Source organism: Clarias gariepinus, chromosome 13 (genome assembly GCF_024256425.1).
Source record: "Clarias gariepinus isolate MV-2021 ecotype Netherlands chromosome 13, CGAR_prim_01v2, whole genome shotgun sequence".
NCBI classification, from domain to species: domain Eukaryota; kingdom Metazoa; phylum Chordata; class Actinopteri; order Siluriformes; family Clariidae; genus Clarias; species Clarias gariepinus.
In genome coordinates, this window is record NC_071112.1 from 20439282 (window position 1) to 20461877 (window position 22596).

Below are 22596 nucleotides of genomic sequence, written 5' to 3' on the forward strand. Positions count from 1 at the left end.
ATCATATCTGTAACAGCAGCAATTCATTGACATGGAAGCTCTGTTTATACCATTTATTTTAATTTAACAAATGGATATAACAAGTAGATTCTCATAATCATATAAAAGTAGATCTATCAATCTTACAATGCTGAAGCTGATATTCCCATATTAGTTTTTAAGGCCATATGTTTATAAATTGATATATTAGTATCTAAGGAATACAAAGATAACCAAATGTATTAAGACAGCATCAATTATGCTCTATATTATACTATAGTTCTCCCTGTGCACAAAACAAGTAATGTCACTAGTTTGAATCTGACTGAATTTGTGCTAAGTATTTAGAATAAGAATTTATAGTTAGCCAGTTTACTTAACTCAGATGTATTTTTGACTATGCTCATACAGAATTAGCAGGTTTTGAAAAATAAAGCACTTCATACTAAATATTGATTGTTATATAGTAATTTCATTGTAAGAAATAAATTATCTTAATTGTCATTACTTAAGTTTATGTCATTAAAACATTTGTCTTAATACTTTTTTCACCACTATTGTCAAATTAATAGCAAACCACCAAATGCATCCATTTGTAAATAAATACCTCACTGTAAGGGGAAAAGCTTTTAACAGGGGTCTATCTAGGCACATTAGAACTCTCAAACAACATCTTTTTTTGCTAGTGACCGTTGCTGCTATAGTAAACTCATACAGTACATTGTTACTGGCCATGAATTAACACAGTCATAACACACTCACTTCAAAACCATCCGCGTCAGACCCTTTTAGAAGACATGACCTCCTGTGTTCATTAGACAGCCTCCATGTCTAAACAAAAAAAAAAGTAGAAGTAAAATATTTACACCGTTCAGGATTTTAGTTTTATTAGAGAACTAAGACTGAATGTGCTTGACATCATTTAAAATATACTGTATATTATAGACGATATTACAGCTCAGATATTACACTCACTGAAGCTTGAAAACTTTTTCCCCCCAGTGTGTATGTTATGATCTGCCATTGTATTGAATTGACTAACTTTTTCCACTAGCTCTTGTTTTCTAGTTGACATAAGCTGGATAGGTTTATGGATTTACTCTGGTTCTAAATTCTGACCCTGTCATCTGTGTCCCTCAGTAAAATTCCCTAGGGTAAATTTTTTTTTTCTTTAATAGAGGAAACCCACCAAGCATTGGGGAGGACATTTAAACTCCATGCACACAGAGGCCGCAATCAAACCTTGCCAGAAATTGAACCCGGACCCTGGAGTTGGAAGGTGACAGTGCTAACCACAAAGCCACCGTGCCACCCCTAATAAATTCTTAGTGAATATATATCATTCCATTTTCTTTCACCTCTTCTTGTAAATCATGAACAAAGTTAATAATTACCCAGATATTTCAACCCCAACTTTATAATTACTAACTTTAATTTGAATAATTTATCTGGAACATTAAACTTGAAAAACTACATAATAATAAAATGTTAGCCTTTAAATGAAAAGGAAAAGTGGTTACCAAGATCCAAGATATAACTTGAGAGTTCTCCGTGTCTAAATAATACAATTCGCCTACTTTGTTTGGATTGACATTAGTGACCTGTTCACTTGTTCAAAATCACTGTAATGTAAAGATACACGTTTCTTAAAAATATAATCTAAAAATGGTCCTATTATTCAAATTTCACTTTTAAGAAATTTTAGACATTCAGACATGGGTTTTTGGAGGTCTTAACGTGCTCAAAAATCACACAGGTTGTGTCATGCACCCAGGAGGCGATGGTGCAAGGTGCTTGGGCCCGCTCATTGTTGCTTGCAACTATATTTCAAATTTCACTTTTAAGTCATTTTAGACATTCAGACCGATGCATGTACTGTACAAAGAAAACAAACAAACAACATAAGCACTAGGGATAGGGTAGCTCAGTGGTTAAAAGATTGGATTACAGTCGAGAAGATCCAAAGTTCACACCCCACCAAGATGCCACTGTTGAACCCTTAAGCAAGGCCCTTAACTCTCAACTGCTCTGATGTATAATGAGATAAAACTGTAAGTCGCTCTGGATAAAGGTTCACTGAAACTAAGAATTTAGAGAAGTGAGTTTGAGATAGGTAAAAATGCATTATCTGTTGGGTATTTCAGCTGGAGCACTTACGTACTGTACAGTACACACTATTGAGGAGATCTGAGACCTACAGTATGTTAACTTGGACCAACTCTGGGACCATGAAAGATGAAGATCTAAGAAATAAGCAGATGTGAGGGTTCTTAAATGAGTAGCTGTGACTTGTTCAAAAAGAACAAAGAGCTTTAGGTGAAAAGAGATGAGCATGCAGATGAGCATGCAGAAAAGCTTCTATGCATAAGACTACTTCTCTTTCATTTGCAGGGAGAGGGGATGTGAACTTTATTTGCCCCACACTCAAGTTAAGTCAAGTTGTTTCTTATCAGGACGTTGACAACAGAATGTTTACTAATACCAGCACAAATAGCACAGTTAATGTTGGTTAGCTTGTTTATGATTACGATTATGTTTAGGCTGAATCCCAAATGACTTTGTACTACTTAAAGATAAGCGGATTATGTAGGGTATCAAATAACATCTTATATTAACATCTTATACACCCTAGGTAGTGACTTATACAGAGCTGCTAACATGACATGGTGGTTATTATTTAACAAAATCTAACCACCACCAGTAGTTCTATCACTGTATACAGTACAGTCATCAGTAAAGGTCAGTACCCCCTTCTTTAATTCTATATGGTTTTGTGTAATAACATAATAAAAATAATCTGATCATAGTATTAGGCAAATATGACCTCAGATGAGCGATAATATCTAACATTTTTCTCACATGCCTTTATTTATTTAATAAAAAAGAAAAGAAATGTGGGTAATACTAAGTACCCCCCTAGTGCTTCTACGGTATTTAAGAGGGTAAGCTGCAGCCAGGTGCTGCTAATCATAAGCCCTTAATTAACTGATCATCAGCAGGTGTGTAGACCTCTATAAAAGCAAACGTTTTGGCAGTTTGCTGGTCCGGGGCATTTATGTGAGTGTGTTAAGAGAATGCCAAGAGGGAACGAGATAAGCAATGGTTTTAGAGGGAAGCAATTGTTGCTGCACATCCATCTGGAAATGGTTATAAAATAATTTCCGAACAATTTGGAAAGAGTATTTGCGAGTGGAAAGCATCCAAGACACATGGCAATCTTCCCAGGAGTAGATGTCCAGGCATATTCACCCAAAGATCAGACTGTGCAATGCTTAGAGAAATACAAAAACACCCAAGAGCTACATCTCAGGCCCTAGAGGCCTCGCTAAGCATGTTAATTGTTAAAGCCCATGATGCCACAATTAGAAGAAGACTGAACAAGTATGATCTCTTCTGTGTTTGGAACAGTTGGCAGGGGAAAGCATCTTCTGTCTTAAAAGAACATGGGAGCATAGTGGCACAGTTATATGTTGTTGTCTGTGGTTGTGTTTGCCTAATACAAAGGCGATGATTTAGTAGAATCTGTCAGATATTTTAACAGTATGTAAACTAAAAGATACAGAGCTGAGTTCAATGTTCTTATCCACCTTTTTGGTCTCTGCGAATAACAGAATTGCCTTACTTTGGGAAATTTGGAATCTTACCTCGACATGTGGTATGCAGTGATGGAAGCCAAGTAGTTCTGATACCAACTTCTCTGACCTTGTTGTGTAGAGTTGCCTGGGAAGCTGTGAACATAATCACAGCCTGTCATGATTATAAACTTAGGGTATGTTTATGAACAAACAAGCGGACAAATTCATGTTTTATGCATGTTATGACAAATGTGCTTAGCTTTACCATGTACTGTAGTTCATTAAAGAATGATTTCAATGCAACAAAACATTAATTTCAAACATGCATTATTATCCGTCCTTGAATTTTAGTGATGTGCTCATGACATCACTAAAATTAGTGGTAAGCATACGCTGGAGTATAATAATGCAGGAAGTGTCTTTTCAGATAACCAAGGACAGTTAAGAACTGTTAATATTTCATTTCCTGTTCATTCTGCCTTAATTAGTTAACCTCGTACAGACATCCGAATATCTAATAAGCTCACTTTGAATTGGAGTCCAAAAAAGCACAATTATTATGCTGTCAATGTTTAAAAAGAACTGCATAATGATACAATGTCTTTGAGAATTTGTTCCATGCTTCTAAATTCAGATAGTTTTAATATTTCATAAAAAAAAAATTAATATGTATCTTCAGCCAACTTGTGTACATCTGCAGCATATTATACTGTACCATCTATATAAATTATCTTAATACAATGTATTAACTATCATTAAGATTGTATGGTATAAACGTCACTGCAATAACTTTTAGCCATGGAGTGAGTCAGTTCATTTAAGACAGTTGTTAGTATAGCTGTAAGATCTAGTTATCCTGTTAAGACACATTTTGACCTGTACACTTTACCTCAATGCTTAGAGGCATGTTATCCAGTGAGTAAAATGAGCCCTGGTCAGAGCTTTGAGGGGAGCCAGAGTCAGTGATGGTGGGATAGCTTATGCTGGACACATGAGTCAGGACACCATCATCATTCTCAAAGATTGGATTCACTCTCACAAATCCGTCCATACACAGGGATGAGTCTGAATGCCTGTAACACAGAGAAAAAGAGATTTAATACCAAAACAACAACAACAACAAAAAAAAAACAGACACAGGCGACCTCAGTGCAATAATATTATTAATAATAATAATAATAATAATAATAATAATAATAATAATAATAATAAATACTAAAAATAAATAATAAACAAATACTTATTTGAAGACTTACACTAGTGTCACTGTCTTTCTGGTCCTTATACATTTCCTGTTAATTAACACTAACAGGCTTATCACAGCACACACCACAGTTAGACTTCCCATCAGATAAAGGACAAATATGAATGGGTCGACGGGCACAGACACCAGATCGCTGCAGTGCGCTCCTTCATAGTACCAAAATTTACCTGCAGGACATCTGGAAACATTAGAGTTAGACCTGTTAGAGTCAAACAAGTAAACAGTAAAGGTAAAAATAAATGCATCGGTTATTAATCAGATTTCTTGTTCTTTTAATTAATTAATTAATTAAAAGTACTGAAAATAAAATAAAATCATGTAATTATAATGTACTTCCTCTGAAAATAGAAGAATTACGTGATTGTAAAGTAAGAAAAAAAAACATGGTGAAACACAATGAGATGGAATTCCCAGTTGCTTTCTATTGACTACATGTGATTTCTATCAGCAGGAATGTAATATAGTTGCAAACTATGTTTTTAACAGAATAACACTTGGGATGCTTTCATTTTTGTAACATGGACAATACATAATTTTGTCATTTGTACAAATTCTATATATTTTTACCAGAAGCTATGATATGAGATCTTAATCCAATTTTACATGACCATATGACTAATCTAATTACTGATGAGTAATGATTTTACGGTGAATATAATTATTGTTATTTTTTATCAGAGTTTTCATGTACCTGCAGCTGACTCCATGCCCTGGAATGCTCTCACATAGTCCCCCATTGAGACAGTAGTTAGGCTGGAGGTTACAAATGCTCTGACAGGGCAGACCATCCACTGTGCTGTAGCCAGGATCACACACACACTCAGCCTCGGTAGTCAGTGTGTTCACCACACAGTGTGAAAACTCATTACAATCCATGTACTTACATGGATCACCATGATGAGCTATAGAGGATCAAGAATGCAGACCATTCTTATAGTATTGATTCCTTTAGCCATGGAAGATTTATTGGTAAAGCAGAGATCCATCACCTTCATACCTGACTGGTTGTCCATTTCACTGTCCATTCTCTTTGAGGAGGCATTACTAAAGTCATCAAGAGTGCAGTGCACAGCCTTGGTAATATTATCCACTACTGATTTGGCTAACTGCATCTTGTTGTTTACTACCACACTGCCATTTCTGAAGGTGAGGATATGTAGCTCCTTAAATCCATTGAGACTGGATTGTAGAAATAGGAGCAACTAAAGAAAGAAACATAGCACAATTTTCAGTAGAATCATAGATCAACTGTACAATATACAGTATACCCCCAAATATATTGCAGTCTATCATTTTCCTTAAAAAGAAACAAATAAGCATTCATTGATTTTTCTATTAGCCAGAGAGAAGTTAATTACCATATGAGTGATTAGTAAATTTATGCTTGGAAATAAATTGTATTTTTTGTCAGTTCGTACAAAAAAAAAAAAAAAACCCTAAGCAATTTTTGTAGGTGTTTGCATTTCATTAGTACTTCTGCGTCATTCTGTCAACAGCTTTCCTGTGTGAAAATGAGGTGTTGGAGAGAGAAAAATTTTTTTTAAGGCCTTTTGATCTTGTGTGATTATTTTAAGCTATATACAGTACACAGATTTGTATCAATCATTTGTATCAAAGAGAAATATATAAAACGTATACTAAGCTTTTAACTGAATAAAATAAATTAAAAGTATATTCTATTTACTGGGACATAAACCTGGGCCTTTCTTGTGACAGGTGAGAAGCCTAATGGATAAATTAGCAAAATGTATTAGTATTAACCATATTATCAAATGAGCTAAACTTTTCTTAACAAGAGTTTTCAAATTAAATGAAGTCCGTGATTTCCAAGAAGGACACACTTTCCAGAAAGGAAACACCTTATTTTAGAACAACTTGAACTAGAACAACAATGAATTATCTTCAAGTGCTCATAGCTGATGACTATCTGACTCAATATAGTTTTTTTTTCTAGATCGATGAATTTAATTAAGTGCATTAAAATGCAATATCAATTAAAAGCACATGAGCCTATTTCATGTTATGACATGCAGTCATTGCGCTGTCACTGAAGGGGTGTAGGAAGTGACATCTTAGGTGCTGAGACAAAATTGCACTGGGTGAACATGTAAACATGTAACATGCCCCAAGCACTACCACACAAGCACTACATTTAAATAACCGTTTAACAATACAAAGAGCAAAAAGTAACAATTTCTTTAATTGTTTGTGTAATTGTTTAATTTCTAATTGTAATTAAGTATACATATCATACATTTTATTTGCACTTCAAACAATTATAAATAATTTAAAAATAATACATAAATACAGTAGTTACAAAGCACAGATAAAGGAATGTGGAAGTAGAACATAAAAAGGTAATGTAAAGGTAAATCAATCATTCTTGAGAACTTGCTGGGTTGATTCAGCTTATAACATAATCAAAAAATATAAAAAAACCCACAATATTAAGAGCTGGACATGTTGTGTCCTAGTTCTCAAGAATGACTGAAAGATAAAGGTAAGAAAGAAAGTGAAGAATGGAAAAACATATAAAATTGGTGTCTTTGTATTGTCCATCAAATCTTTGCAAGTACACTATTATACTTGTTCATCCCTTAATGACCTAAAATGTGCCACCAATCTGTGAGAAAATGAGAGGGGAGTAAATTATCCTCTTTCAGCAAGTCCCTGTAAACAACATAAATCTGCTTTATAGGTTATAACTATTTTGTTTCTCAAGATCAATCTCTCAAAAGGGAAAGAATCATGCTACACAGGAGGAGCTCTCCCATGCAGAGCACCCTATTCAACACAGCCTGCCAAGATTATTTATGTACTTTAGTCTAAAAAAAACTTTCTTTTAAAGTTTTTTTTTTAACTATGAAACACAAATGGATACACTGCATCTAATGATAAATATGGAATTAAATTTTAGAATAACAATATTTGCATCATACTTTGATTTGCATTTTATTTATTCAGTCTTTATCTCTACACATCAGTACAGTATGCATAGCAAATACTGTATGAAAGTACTTAATTGATGATTTGATGTAAGTGTATGCACTCCCATTGTATCCAATGTACATTTCCATCCATCCACCCATACATTTTTGTCTCACCTATGTGAGTTTACATGACTGCTCATTTGCGCTGATCTGTCTGTCTCTCAATACACACTCATGAAAAAGGTCGTAAAAAATACTTAAAGTCTTCTGCTTTGAGGCAGTTTTTTTATTCCCAACATGAAGATGACAATCCAGACTTTTCTAGTTGTGCTCACTCTTATTCCATGCACTATGCACTTAGATACAAACCATCAGAGAGTATGCTGGAATTCACTGCTTAATGAAGTCAATGGGACCAAATCATCTGCAAATAACAAAGATCCTGAGAGGCCAATTTGAACTCCCAAATTGCTCACTAAACTTCCCTTGGCTACATTTTGAAATTCTATTAATGAAAATTGTGAACAGAAGTGGTGACAAAGAGGAGACTTGCCAGAGTACAACAGGTCTGCCCATACATGGGAGACATGGACAACACTCTCGCTTCAGTAATCCAGTAATCTAATGATGGGTAATATTGGGCCTGTCACCCCATACTCTCTAAGCATCCTCCACAAGATCCCACTAAGGAAATTGGTTAGACGCCTTTTAAATGGGTAAGGAGCTTTTCTATTATTCTGTGGCTGGACAAAATGTCCATTGTTCGTCCTGAACATAAAGTTTGACTAGCATCTGGACTCCTATCTGTTACTCTGTCATAAAAAATTTTCTTGGAGGTTAAGGAGTGTGATCCCCCTAAAGTTGATACAAATCTTCTGTAAAGAAATATAGATAACATCACCTCAGTTTGCCAATACAGAGGCATTAGCCACGTCCTCATCCACCCCACCCCCACGTCCATTAACGATTGCACCTAAGAAGTGAATTATCTACATCTTTGAACTTAGCCCCAGTGACAAGCAAGTCCTCCTTTGAGTCCTTTAGCTCTGCTTCCTTAAAGGGGAGGTGTGTCACTGTGACTTGGAAGGCAGGAGTTACTGCCACAAAATCCACAAACAACCAAGTGGCCTCAGCTACATTCATCCTGCTCATTAGTTGAGAACTATCCTGGATCAATGTTTCCAGACTCCCTTGGAATGCAGGAGAAGCGCTTCTGGAAATAAGAGGTGAAGATCAACTGGACAGGGACTTCTGCCAAATGCTTCCAAGCCAACCCTTGCTACACTATTAGCCCTGCCAAGTTTGTCTGGCATTTTCCCTTCCCCTTGATCCAACTCACCACCATGTGGTAATCAGTTGACATCTCAGTCCCTTAATTTACCCTAATGTCCAGAACATATGGTCACAAATTTGAGTATACCACAAAATAGTCGATCATAAAACTAAACTGAAGTGACCCTTTTGCTCACCGGGTTAAACTACAATATACTGGCACCAAACTAGGGGCCGTGAGTAGGGACTCATGCTCTGTGTCTCCCACCTAGGGCCACTCAAAAGTGTAAAAATGCCCAACCCCTTTCCAGCAGTTTGATTTTAAACCCTTTGTTGTGTGATGTGGTAAGCCCAACTATACTTAGGTGTACTTTGGTATTGCTCAGCTTCCCACACTAGCTCTGACGACTACCAGCATGATCATGTTCAATATTCCTATAGCCAATGCCTCATCCATGGGTAGGGCCCTGACCACCAAGTGCTCACTGACAAGCTCCCTCCCCACGTCCGGCATCAGAGTGGAATCTCAGTCTACTTGTTTTGGGTAAGGTATTAGGGTCTTTAGTTCTTTAGTCTGGTTTCTCATCTAGAAACAGTTTGTCTTGCTATAAAATAGCTCATATTATTAATGGGGTATACAAACCCCTCCATCATAATAAGTTAGGATTCATTAGGGTGGTCTTTTTTTTGCAGTAAACTTTCTCTTATTTACTTAATTTCTTCATCAACCTTTAGTAAACACTTTCCCTGGTCAGGGTTGTAATTAACTGGAAGCCTATACTGGAAACACTGTACATGAACCAGGTATACACCATGGAGGGCATCACAGAGCACCATAAAACATTCACACATTTATTCTAACCTTTGGATAATTTTAATGTAGTCAATCCATTTACCAGCATGGTTTTGGGAGGTCAGAGTAAAAGGGAGAAATCCCAAAATATACAGGGAGAATAGTCATTTATTTTCTATACTGCTTTTCCTGTTACACGGTTGCGGGGGCCTGGGCCTGTACACTCTATGTCTCAGAGCAAGAACTCACTTCTGGAGTGAGGAAAATTTGGTCCTGCTTTTAGGTGTACTGTAGTAGTGAGAGCAATTTATCAATACTCTCAAAATAGGAAATCACTCCTATCTTCACCCAAACTTAGGAAAGCTCTGAATGTCTCCTAACTAGTTAGGCAGAAATGCATGTGAAGGACAGATGTTTTAGTAACATTGAGTGACACAGAGCTCATTAAAGATACGTTTGGACAAAAATTTGATATTTTTTGTGACAGATTGTCCACGGCATGCAACTGGTCCATTAACCAAAATTTCATATGCTGTCCCCACAGGTGACTACTACTTTTTTAGTAACAGCGAAGATGCAGCTTAGAAACAGGGATAATTTGGGGTTAGTCACAGCTGACAATGTCAGCAATAATAAATCAAACTTTGCTCTTACAGCACCACAGATCATGTGCAGATTCATACATTTCCCCACCACGCAGCATGAAACAAATGAAAAACAAGCTGCCCATTGCTTGTTTTCCTGGAGGGAAATCATCCATGTCACACATTAAAATAATCGTCCTGAGCACAGACGAAAAGGCTTATGTCAAGCAAAAACTTTATAAAAGCAACAACACTCAAGTGATTATGGATGCAACATACAGTATATGTATTTTAATTGAATTATTTGACAGTATACTGCACACTGCATGAAAAGAGCTGTATCCAGACCAATATGGTATGGGAAATCCCCAACAAACTTTAAATTTGCCAGATGTACAGTATGAGGCAGAGTGCTTAGAAAGGCAGCATGCAAAAGGAAATTTTGTGAAACGACCAGATACCTCACGTATGTGGATGTATACGGGAATCAGTGAAAGTTTTCAGGAATTCTCACAGCTAGCAGTAAGAGGTGATGGCTGTAAGGTGTAAAGGCCTTTTGTATGTTAATGACTAGCAGAAAGAAGTGCTGTCCTTCTTATCATAGCCGGGTGGGGGGATTGGCCATGGTGTGCCTTTGTCTCTTCAGCTTGTGAGTTTGAAGGAGAAGCAAGCTGCACACACTGCTCTTTTCTTAAAGAAGTTATCCAGCGTCTTGATGCATTTGAGGCAAGTTTGATTAGCGAAGACTGCAGGAAGAGTCAACCCATGTGCATAAAAGAAAACAACCCACATAAATACAAACTGGGAATGAATGTTGATTGAAAGAATGTTGTTTTTTTACATGCTATGTATGGGGTTTTACATCATCATTTTAAATGTAATTAATGACACTACTCTCTTTCCACACAGAATAAGTTTACTTTATAATCAGGCAGTGATGACAAATCTGCTGGAGGAATTAAAGATGACTTTTGCAGATGCAGACCCTGAGTGTATAAGGGGTATCAGAAATTCTTATTGTATTTATTTTCATGTCCCTTTCTTTTTGTCCCTCTAATAATTGGAATTGTTTCTGTCACTTATCTGATTTTTTTAAAAATCCAGCATGTTACAGGATTAACTATGTGACACTGCAGAGGAATTACTCTTTGACTGCAATGCCGGAACTGATGTCCAATGAGGAGGATGCCATTGTGTGCCATGCCATCAGTGTGTAATATCTAATGGGACCGAGCTAGAAGGACATTAATTTTGGACTTCTAACAAGCACTGGTGCATGTTTGTTTTAGTATTGCTTTAATTTAATTGCACCCTTATATATTTTTTCCTTATTCGTACTGTGCTTTGTATATTTTTTAATGTTGGGTTTAATTAAAATAATAATAATTCAGAATCAATTCTATTGTCATTTTTTAAAGGATGTGGGGGATGTATAGGGTCTATGTACATACCTGCCCAATAACCAATTAAGTCACTAAGTTATGAGGGCTGGGGTTGGGCTGAATAAAAAGTAGTGGCTGGGTAATGTCCCAATAGATGTCAGGGTTTTGGAAGTGTTTTTTTTTTTAAACAACTAATCAATGTTGAGATAAAAAAAACAATAGGGAAGAGCAGAGTTGTGCAAAGGTGTAAAATACAAATGGAGCTTGAGGTGTGTCCCCTGACAAAATCCTTGAGTGGAATATTTACCATGGCAACAAATGGCTGTACCATGGAAGGATTCCTCAGCAAGATACATCCGAATTGGTATCAATCCGGAAGTATCCTAGCTTGGTGGAATTTGATGTATATGCTCAGTGGTACTTGTAGATACTTCCAAAAATCAGTGGTGTATACGGGAGTTTTCTAGTACAGATACACCTCTTTTCATGCAGTGGAAGTAAATCTTTTTGAGCAGTACTTCATTACTTCAATAATACAGCGTTCACCGTTTATCTTTGAGGCCTTGAGCACAAGGCAGGGTACACCAGGGACAGGGTGCCAGTCCATCGCAGGGCACACTTACACTTCGTGCACTTTAAAAAAGCTAATTAGTCTAATCTGCTTGGCTTTGGCCTGAAGGAGGACTGTGTAGTACCCCGAGGAAACCCACCAGGCCTACAGTATATGATATAGTTATGTATATACACATGCATATAATAATTGATTATCCATTATTATTTAGACTCAGATTTTACAGTAATTGGTCTCACGTCCTACCCCATCCTTCTTCAGCTGTTGTGTTTTAACATTTATATTGCTAAATACTGAAGATAATACTATGATATGATACTGTCATCATAAATGTAAATATATTTCCCCCTTATTTTGTTTGTTATTTTTTTGGTTTGTGATATTTAGGTGATGAAGTATGAAAATGGGTCCAAATTGCCTGATAAAGTCTAGAACACGGACGTTTTTGGTCCTGGCTTGGTATGTTTATGTTAGGGTGCTTCTTTTGGCTGCGAGAATGCACTTCCTATGAGCAACATTTGAGTGCAGTTTATTTAAAGCTACAGACACTATACCTGCACATTTGAAAAAGGAATTAAACAGCAAAAAAATTATGCATGCCAGATTTTTAGGTAACTTTTTTTATAAAGTGGTATAATATGTGCCCTTTAACAAAAAGACTGTAGAAGTTACAGTACGAACTGAAGTTACAGTATATAGATTATGTATATAAACTTGCATATTGACTAAAAAAATGTCTATTATGCAAAAACTAAAATATCTGAAATAATCTGAAAAGTGACTACTTACTAGTTAAAGGAATGGCTCAAAAGACATATATTTAGATGAGCTCCTATTTCTGATCGTCTTTCTTAGATGGCAAGCTTTAAAATCCGGATTGTCCCATGCTAGGGTCTAACGAGAGGAATGGGTTTGTATAGATTGTCCATCCTTATTGAAAAAAAGTTCAGGTACTGGATAAGTCTGAAGGCAAAGAGTATAAGTCTACAGAAGATATAGTTTGAGTGATTGAGGCAGACAGCATACATTGTATGGTTTCTTTACTCCTGGGTATAAGAGAAAACCTTATTAACTCTGTGGGCTCATTTTTGCTATATACCTTAGAGCTCTCTGTGAAACTGCTGGGCTCAGGAGTTTCAGAAATGACATCCATAACCTCAGTGGCATTGCCTGCTGCCTCCTCTGCTTTAGGCACATCATTTGGGGTAAAGTATGGCATAACTGATATTTAATCTTTAAATTAAGCTTCTAATACATCAACTAAACTGTCTGAATACTGATTTAAAGTACTGTAGATGCTCTTACAGCTTTGCTGGAGTTCAAGTTTAGTGAACTGGTCATAGCAGGAATTTTAAGGGCCTGGTCCACTTCGGTTTTGTTTAATGTGGAATCCAATGAAATGTTCCTTTTATATCCTGCAATAAAAAGGATATAACACACACTAATATTAGATTATGCACACTAAAAATCTAAGTAATGTTGATATATTTCATTTTGCACTTGATACATTTTAAAATTATAAATACATTTTCTATTTACATTATGCTATATGAGAAGAACTGTGTCCTACAAGTAGTTTTAAAGTAGCTATAAACAGTGCATTACAGTACCTTCAGGCTGAGTGAACAACTTTTGTTGCTCAGCTTCCCTTAGCTTGGGGCCAAGACTTGGTTCAGGTGGAGATGGCTTTGTAATGGTCACCAATGTGGTTACAGTAGGCAGATCTTTACATGTTTCCTGTGCAGGAAATGCGCGCTCCATTGCCTCCTTATCTTTCCCTTGAGTTCCATTAGGAGCTGCCTTTTCCTTTGAGTTGGTAATTGACTCAGTAATCTCCTCAGAGATGGCTGCTGCTGCTTGCTTGCTAATAATCCTAGGTAGATGTGTTGGCTTGTCTGTTTGTAGGTCTTTTGAGTGAACTTGTGTGGTTGCTTCGAAGCTGAGAAAATGGATATTAAAAGGCAGGGATGTATCCTCCCTCAGGGCATTTAATATCATATTCTTCAAGGCTATTTCTGTGCCAGATTCCCCACCTGTCCCTGGAGGACCTGTTCCTGTAGATTCTACTTCTGTCTCAAACACCACAGCGTAGTGTATTGCAACACTTCCAGGTCTGCTTATTTGTATAAAAAGAAATTGTTACTTCATTCATTCATGCGTTAGTACACACTGTCAATTTATAATTAGTGTATTTTAATATATGTGCCTCTAACTTAAAATGACCAAAAACATCACAAAATCATTAAAAATGTGGAAGTTTTTCAGTGGTGGGCTGTGGAGGAGGAGAGTTAGTTAAAAAGACTGGAGGCAGTAATAAAAGCAAAGGAATGTTACTGAAATAAATTTATATTACATTTAGAAAAGAAATTTATTGGGACTGACATTTTTTCCCGCTTGTCAGACTCATACAACTTCAAGAGCTTCTTGCTAAAAATGAACTGTAATTTTTTTATGTTGTTATAGGAGAATGTGCTTAACTTTTTGACATTTGTAACATGTGAGAAGTGTTACCTTAAGACTGGACAATAACATCCCTGTATGTGTTACATACAGTATTGCCTTACTGCAGTTTTAGTGGCACATTTAGCAGCATGCACAGTTCATTATACCTAGAGTAGAATTAGCTCAATTGGTACTTCTAAAAACATCGTCTAATTGGAGCACAGGGCTTTCTCTCTGTACATCTAATTTGCTCATTTGTTCTGTACTTAAATCTCTAAGTGAAAGAAAAAAAAAGAACTATTAACCCAAAAGTGCGATTTTCATGTTCAGCAGAAAGTAATTTGTGGACGGAAATTACTACTTACTGAATTCCCAGCAGTCGAATCTCTATAAATCCAGAAAGTTTGTTGAAAATTTGCAGCATCTGCAAAGATATAAACAGCTTGTCATTTAGACGCAAGTGCAGAAATGTTACCTAAAAACAATACAAAGAAGTCTTATACCACGGCCATAACCATAAACATAACAGTAAGATGAGTAAAGAAACTTGGCACCTCAAATGGTACAGTATAAATGATTTCGTGTTGGTTTTTATTAGACAAGCCGTCTAGATAAGAATTAGGCACTGGACGACATTTATTTTGACACATATCAAATTAGGCCATTTCCCTGCCGGTCTCACATATAAATCACTGGTTTTGATCATAAACACAAACAGAGATGACTGAAGGATGTTATTTACAGTATAAAACACACACCTCAGTGTTTAAGACACAGTAAAAGGATGCCACAGGTTTTACCTCACCTGCTCATGAAGACTATAGTGGACGTCCTGATATTGCAAGTTGTTAGAGTCTCTCAGTTGCTGACTGTATTCTGGGTCTTTTAAGGTCACACTAATCTCTATTATGTGCTGTTGAGGTGGGACCTTGTTTTTTTGGAAAATAAAAAAGATTTTTTAATGGATTTTATTTTGTTTTATGTGATCAAGTTTCTACACTTATAAAGCACAATAGCACAGTTTATACCTTTTCTGAATCCATGGCAAATTTCACCTGTGGAGTTTTTGAACCTGAAATTTCCATACTCATTAGTCAATAAATACCAAAAGAAATGTATATACAGTATAGGTAAACCTTGGATTGCAAGCATAATTCGTTCCAGAAGCATGCTTGTTTATTAAGGCACTCATATACTGTATCAAATCGAATTTCTCCATAAGAAATAATGGAAACTCTATTTGTTCCACTATCCAAAAATATTCATCCAAAAAAAATTATACAAAATATAAAGTCAAGCAAATTTACCTTACTTTACCTTTGAAAGGAATCATGACTGGAGTAAAAAGAAAAGAAGAAGGAGGAGGAGGGGGGCTACTGTGTAGGACCAATTTCACACACAGACACACACACTAACGGAATCACTGCTCTGCCAGAAAACTTCTTTTACAGGGAACCTGTCTAATGACACTTGCTTCTGCCTCCTTTTGAGGATTTCTCTGACGTTGAATTGTAATTAAACGGAATCTCCCGCACTGCTACAGGCTTTTTAACCTTTATCTTCACTGGGGCTGTTGATGCAGTACAGGTACTAAAGAACAGTCACTACACTTGGACAAAAAACTCGCATTGAGATTAAGTTACTCACAATTCAAGGTTCCACCGTACTGTATATATAGTATAGTATATATATATATAGTATATAATTTGAGTGTACATTTCTTGCCTGGTACAGATGTAGTCATGGCACTAGAAAAAACAAAACAACAACAACAATAACAAAAATTTAATTTAATTGTTGCATTTAATTTCATTTGATTCATTTCGACAAGAATATTTTTTGGGTTTCCTGGTTACAAAGAATATACGATTAAAGGTATAACAGTTGTATTTGGATTTGAATTTAATTTAAATTACCTATTATGGTTTAGTACTATTTCATCCTTAGGATTTTGATATTCAACCTTACAATGTTGTGCTCGACCAATGAATGCTCATGGCCAAAGAAGGGTACAGCACCATTCATGGGCCACGAGGCATTTTACGCTTGCTTCAGTGTTAAAGAATAGCCCACACAACCATACCTACCCCTTTGTTAATTTTAATTATCTGCTTTAGTAAATACGATACCCAGATTTATATTAAACTGACACAACGTGTCATATTTAACATATTTACAGTAGTGTGCCATTATTTAAAACAGAGCAGGTGAAGGTCTCATATTAAACACTGCCATAAAATGTACACTAGTCCTAACACACCGGATGTCATTTTTTAAAAAGTTGAATAACAATCCAAGATGTATACATAATTGTTGGATACTTACTGATCTTTGTTTTCTTGAATGTTCACTTTCTGTAGACAAGAAACACCAGACTAACACAATAAATCAAATAACTAATAAAATACATGTTATGTGTTTGCTTGATATTAAATTTTTTAGGTGTTTATACTTTTATTGGTTATTTACTACAATATCCTTACCCTGGCCACCATGTCCATGTGTTCACTGGTGCTGCTAAAATTATGGGCCAAGTCCTCCACACACAGTGAGCCTGTCTGGCAGGCATGTACCCACTGCTGGAACTCCATTGTGTCAGGTAATCTGTCCAGGAAAATTTGGTATGCCTCCCATACAGCTTCCTGGCAGACTATTTAGTATTAAACACAAAGTATACCATCATTATAGTCTGAACATTTCATATCTCGTTAGCATACAACACACACACACACACACACACACACACACACACACACACACACACACACAGTCAAAGGTTCGGACACATTTTCTAATTCCGTAGTGTTTCCTGAATTTGGTTTATTTCTATAAAATTTCTATGCTGTAGACATTTGAATAATATATGAAATAATATGCAATAATTTCTCTTTTTTAAAATATGTTTTTTAAGTTTTCTGATTTTTGATATGGAGATGTGCTGCTACTTATGATAATACAAATATTCCTCCAGTATTTGTTTCTTACTGTATATTTAAGTTTTACCTGAAGGAGAATAAACTTCAAAATCTACAAGCTCAACTCATTAAAATCTACTTTTAACTCTCTTGGTTCACTCCTGCAGTTTTGGCCTTTGTAATGCAGCTTCCTGTCCCAGAAGGCTTCTGATGACAGGTATGCTAAATATGATTTATGAAGGTATGCTCTGCTGGAGACAAATTTAGCCTTAATTTTTGGTTCTGTTCCCCTCATCAGTTACAATGTGTGATGCCCAACCTCTCAGTTTGTAATATGATTTGTGGTTGGTGATGACCTCTTCCATGTTCTCGTGAGGACATGCTTTGACCCCTGTACTGAATAGTGCTGATCTCTTCACTCGAAGCCTATTCAGGAGATGTGAATCTCGGACAGCCGCCAGATGCCTGGCTGCTTGTAAGGCCTTGTAGAAATGTCCATATTTGATGTTTCTGGTCCCTGATAAATGGTTCCTACTGAAGTCTGAAAAAAAAAGTTTTGCAATTCAGCTTAGTTAAGTTTTTTTGGGATATTTAAAAAAAAAAAAAAGATATAAAACAGTTGTACAGAAATGTATCCTAATTAATATGTTAATCTTTAATGAGCAAGGTAGAGGTGATGGTGGTGAAAAAGAAATCAGAGGAACCACAATGAAAAAGAAACCCATCTTCCTCTATATGACACCAGGGCCATAAGTCATATCACTCAGGTTTATTGATGGTTTGACCCATCCTTGTGCTCCACTTCTGGTTGGAGATCTCGTCACATGGATGCTCTGTGTGCCTCTTTGGGATGTGTCTGGTGTCTGGGGACAGTTTCGACTCAAGGTTTCTTCAGGCCTCGACTAGTGTTGGCAGCTGTTTCTCTGAGAACTTGACAGTTGGATAGTTCAGGACTGGAATTTCATATGAGTCTACCTGAGTCTCCAATAACTACCTGGACTCCATATTAACATCAATTAACATCAACTGTTATGCTGAACTGCCTGCCACCTACACAGTATGAATGCAGATCAATTCCTGCTCTCTGTTTCACCCAAATGAGGATGGGTTCTCTGTTGAGTCTGGTTCCTCTCAAGGTTTCTTCCTATTACCATCTCAGGGAGTTTTTCCTTGCCGCTGTCGCCCTCGGCTTGCTCATCAGGGACTATCTGACCATTCTGATTCATACAAAATCACATTCCATACAAACTTAAATAATTCTTTTGATTATGTAAAGCTGCTTTGCGACAATAACAATTATAGAATAGAATTTAATTAAATGAAATAAGTGTTAATGTTCGGATGTTCAGTATAAATGTTATAGTCCTTTTAATTATAGTAGCAGTTCTTACACTGAAAATGACTCATGTATTAACATATTTGAATTAAGGGCAGAAAAATATATATTATGTATAAATAAAATCAAAATAAATAATGATTTTGAATGGTATGTTTATGTTAGGATGCTACAGTGGCTCAGTGGTTAGCACTGTCGCCTTGCACCTTCAGGTGCAGGGTTCAATTCCCTTGTCAAGTCTGTGTGCATGGAGTTTGCATGTTCTCGCCATGCTTGGTGGGTTTTTACCGGGTGTGTGAATGTTTTTGTGAGTGTTGACCGGAGGTCAAAATGGGAATAAATACAATAGTTATCACTGGCTTTTAATGGTTGCTATTGACCTCCATGGTTCCTAGTTGGACTACAAAAATTCTTACAGTAGATGGATGGATGTTTATGTTAAATTAATTAAATAAAATTAAGTACATTTGCAAACACTGGGAACAGTATCTAGTTTGAGTTTTTCTTTAAAAAGGGGCACTTGATATAAATAGTTTTGAGAATTTAAAATTATTAGTATATACTGTACATATGGGAGTCATCCACAAAACATTTTAATAGTGTCTTTTTATAATAATGGTTAGAACAAAGCAAAATATGTTCTATGATTTATTGTGATTTAAATTGCTGTAATTATAATTGAAGTGTTGATATTTTTATTTCTTAGAAAGATTTCCTTAAGATGTGAACAATGTTTAATCTGAGCATGTCAATATGCATAAGTGATGATAAGCGATGTGGGAAGAGTATGAAATGTGGACTGTAAGTTATGAAGAGATTGTTAATGGACTGTAAAAACACATTGCCATTAATGTAAATGGAGACCAGATATGATGATATATTGTATCCACCACATTTCCATGGAATGTTATTGATTGATTACTGATTTGATTAACACAAAAATAAAATTAAATGTGAATCATTACTAAACATTGCAACACTGCCCATGCAATAAATAAATAAATAAATAAATTAATTAATTAATTAATTAACAAATGAAAAGCACATATACTGGCTTACTCAGAGATTTTTTTTTTCCATCTTGTTGCTTTTATTGAATAGTTTATTGTAGAAATATGCTCTATAAATTAGGTCATAGCTTATTTGATCTGTGAAACTAAATCCATTCTTGGCTGTCTTTCACTTCTCCTGGTGGTGCAATGTTGTTTAGTCATTAAAGAATCGTTTCATTCATCCGGAACTGGGTCTCTATAGTGTTGCATTGTAATATCAGCTGCCAAACTGCAGAGACCTTAAGACATTAAGCCTTGCTTAGCAACCAGCATTTTCAGATCTGTACCTACTGTACTAGCATTAAAAGTAGTTGAGTTATAAACACATTATTTCACTACATAAGAACTTCACTACACCACAGTTAATTAAAATCATGAATTAATTTGTTTTAGGTCATCAACTGATGCATACAAAATTAGGTGTTCCAGCAGGATTTTTATTTATTTAATGTAACAGTTCAGCAGTGATTAATTCTGGTTTTCTATTTTTCTAACCATTAACTCTCATGGATTCTGCTTCTGATCCTCTGCTTAAGGCATATCTAATCAAATTAATTCATGTGATTTACAAAGACCAAAGACCAGAGAAGGTTTAGAGCTGGAACTAGGTCAGAAAGAAAGAAGTTTTCAAAGACACACATCTGGGATTTAGCATTTTATGTATCTTCTCAGGTCTAATTAGCGAATTAACAAGCCGGCATATTGAAGAAAATATACCCTATACCCTACTCCATTTGATGTTAACCTTTTTTTTATTACATTTTTAATAAAAATGTAATAAAAGTGCCGTGCTGTTTTATCTTGTCATTTGTTTTGTTCTGGAAGCTCTGAAAACAAATTCCTTGTACGTGCAAGCGTTCTTGGCAATAAAACTCTTACGGATTTTAAAAAATCTAATTGTAAAAGCATCCCAGATAGCAGGACTCTGATCTAGATCTGCAGCAAATGTGATGTGAATCTGCCGGAGGCAAAAAGGATCTGAGTCGGATCCAGATCAGTGTTGTCTGCTACCTGGGATGGATTTATTCATTCTGGTAAAAAAGAATAATCTGGGCAAAATTACCATGCTGGTCAAAAGTGGTAATGTGGTAAAGCAGTACCATGAAACAAACATAAGCACTTATAATCATTGTACATATACGGTAAAAAAACCTTTATAAGTGAACTTTTATTAATTTTTCATACCCACATTTAAGTTAAATGTCTTTGATACTTGGGAAAGCTGTGAAGGCCCCATAGAACAGCAGCAAGCCAGAAGCGATTAGTGTCTCACACTGCTACAAACAAATAGCCTTTTGTTTTACTCGGCTGATGAATGGAATGCCCAAACATAATGGCAAGGACAAGAAATCAGTTTTAAAAATGCAATAACAAGTTCTTCACCATATTGTAACAGTTTGACTTGAGTGCAAATGCTTGGTTTTAGCTGTTTATATTGCATATGTAAGTCTTGTTTTGTGTTGTAACGCTGAAGGTTTAGTGTAGGGGCTACTGCCATTAAGAGCTTATTGTGTTTTTATCTTCAATAAAGTTAAAATGCATTAATCTATGTCCTGAATATTTATCTTGTTAACCACCTTGCTTGTTTTTCAATTATTTATCATGAAGCACATTATTCAGCAATGGTTACAAATTATTAAATATATACATTGAGACTATTAAAGGACATATGCAATGCGGAGACGACTAAAAGTCTGGACAGGCCTTAAGGGGGTTAATTAATGAAACTAGCTAAATGCCAGGATGAACTGTCTCCGAAAGTATCCAGAGTAATAATTTAAATCTTTGCAAAGATCACAACATGGAATATTGTAACTTGAAAGAAAAAAAATGGGCAGGATGACAACTATATGATTAGAGACAGTAAGGTGATAAAGGTAGGACATGTAATAAATGTTTTAAAACTCAGCACTATATCTTTTATGGACTGGGAGCACAGTTCAGACTTCTATTAAAGTGTGCGACAGGGTGCAAATAAGCCAAGCAAACACCATTCTGCAAACAGCTTTACACCTTCCTCCTGACTGCTACTTACCTTTGATTCTGCTGGCTTGGAGGGTAAACAAGAACAAGGTGAGGAATAGTCCTCTTTTCAAGGCCATCATGCCGGTCTTTATTTTCTTTACAAGTCAGTCACATTAAAAATTAGAGATATAGCGACATACAATCTTAGGTCCACTCAGTGCAAAATTAATGCTTCCACAAACACTGTGTGAAGGTTTTTCCACAAAAGGTGTTGCTTGCAGTAAAGTTGATCGATGAGTGCAGATTCCTGGGTGAAGATTTGATCCTTGAGGGCAGGAGTGTGTGTAAGTCCTTGCAATGGTTGTGAAAAAAAAATGTGTGTGAATGTAGCCATTTATGTCTTAAAGATGGATGGGAAGAAGTGTGAAGGTTAAAAATATAGGCTCTTTTTTGGAAGTCATCTGTGTTCCACCCACTCCTCCTAATCATGTCGCTTGCTTGTGGCAGACTATCGTCATCCTCTTAGTTGCATTCTC

At 35.9% G+C, this 22596-nt stretch overlaps 1 protein-coding gene across 1 annotated transcript; it reads right to left on the reverse strand.

Moving 5' to 3' along the window:
• Positions 1-324: 324 nt before the first annotated feature.
• Positions 325-22349, reverse strand: impg1b (interphotoreceptor matrix proteoglycan 1b). Its single transcript, XM_053510002.1, is given in 16 exon segments — positions 325-810; positions 3624-3707; positions 4444-4627; positions 4811-4996; positions 5510-5720; positions 5816-6020; positions 13656-13765; positions 13961-14463; positions 15158-15216; positions 15598-15720; positions 15812-15864; positions 16509-16540; positions 17118-17146; positions 17276-17442; positions 18027-18248; positions 22131-22349. Coding segments are annotated over 16 exon segments (2322 nt in total). The 5' UTR covers positions 22201-22349; the 3' UTR covers positions 325-726.
• Between the last annotated feature and the right edge of the window lie 247 nt (positions 22350-22596).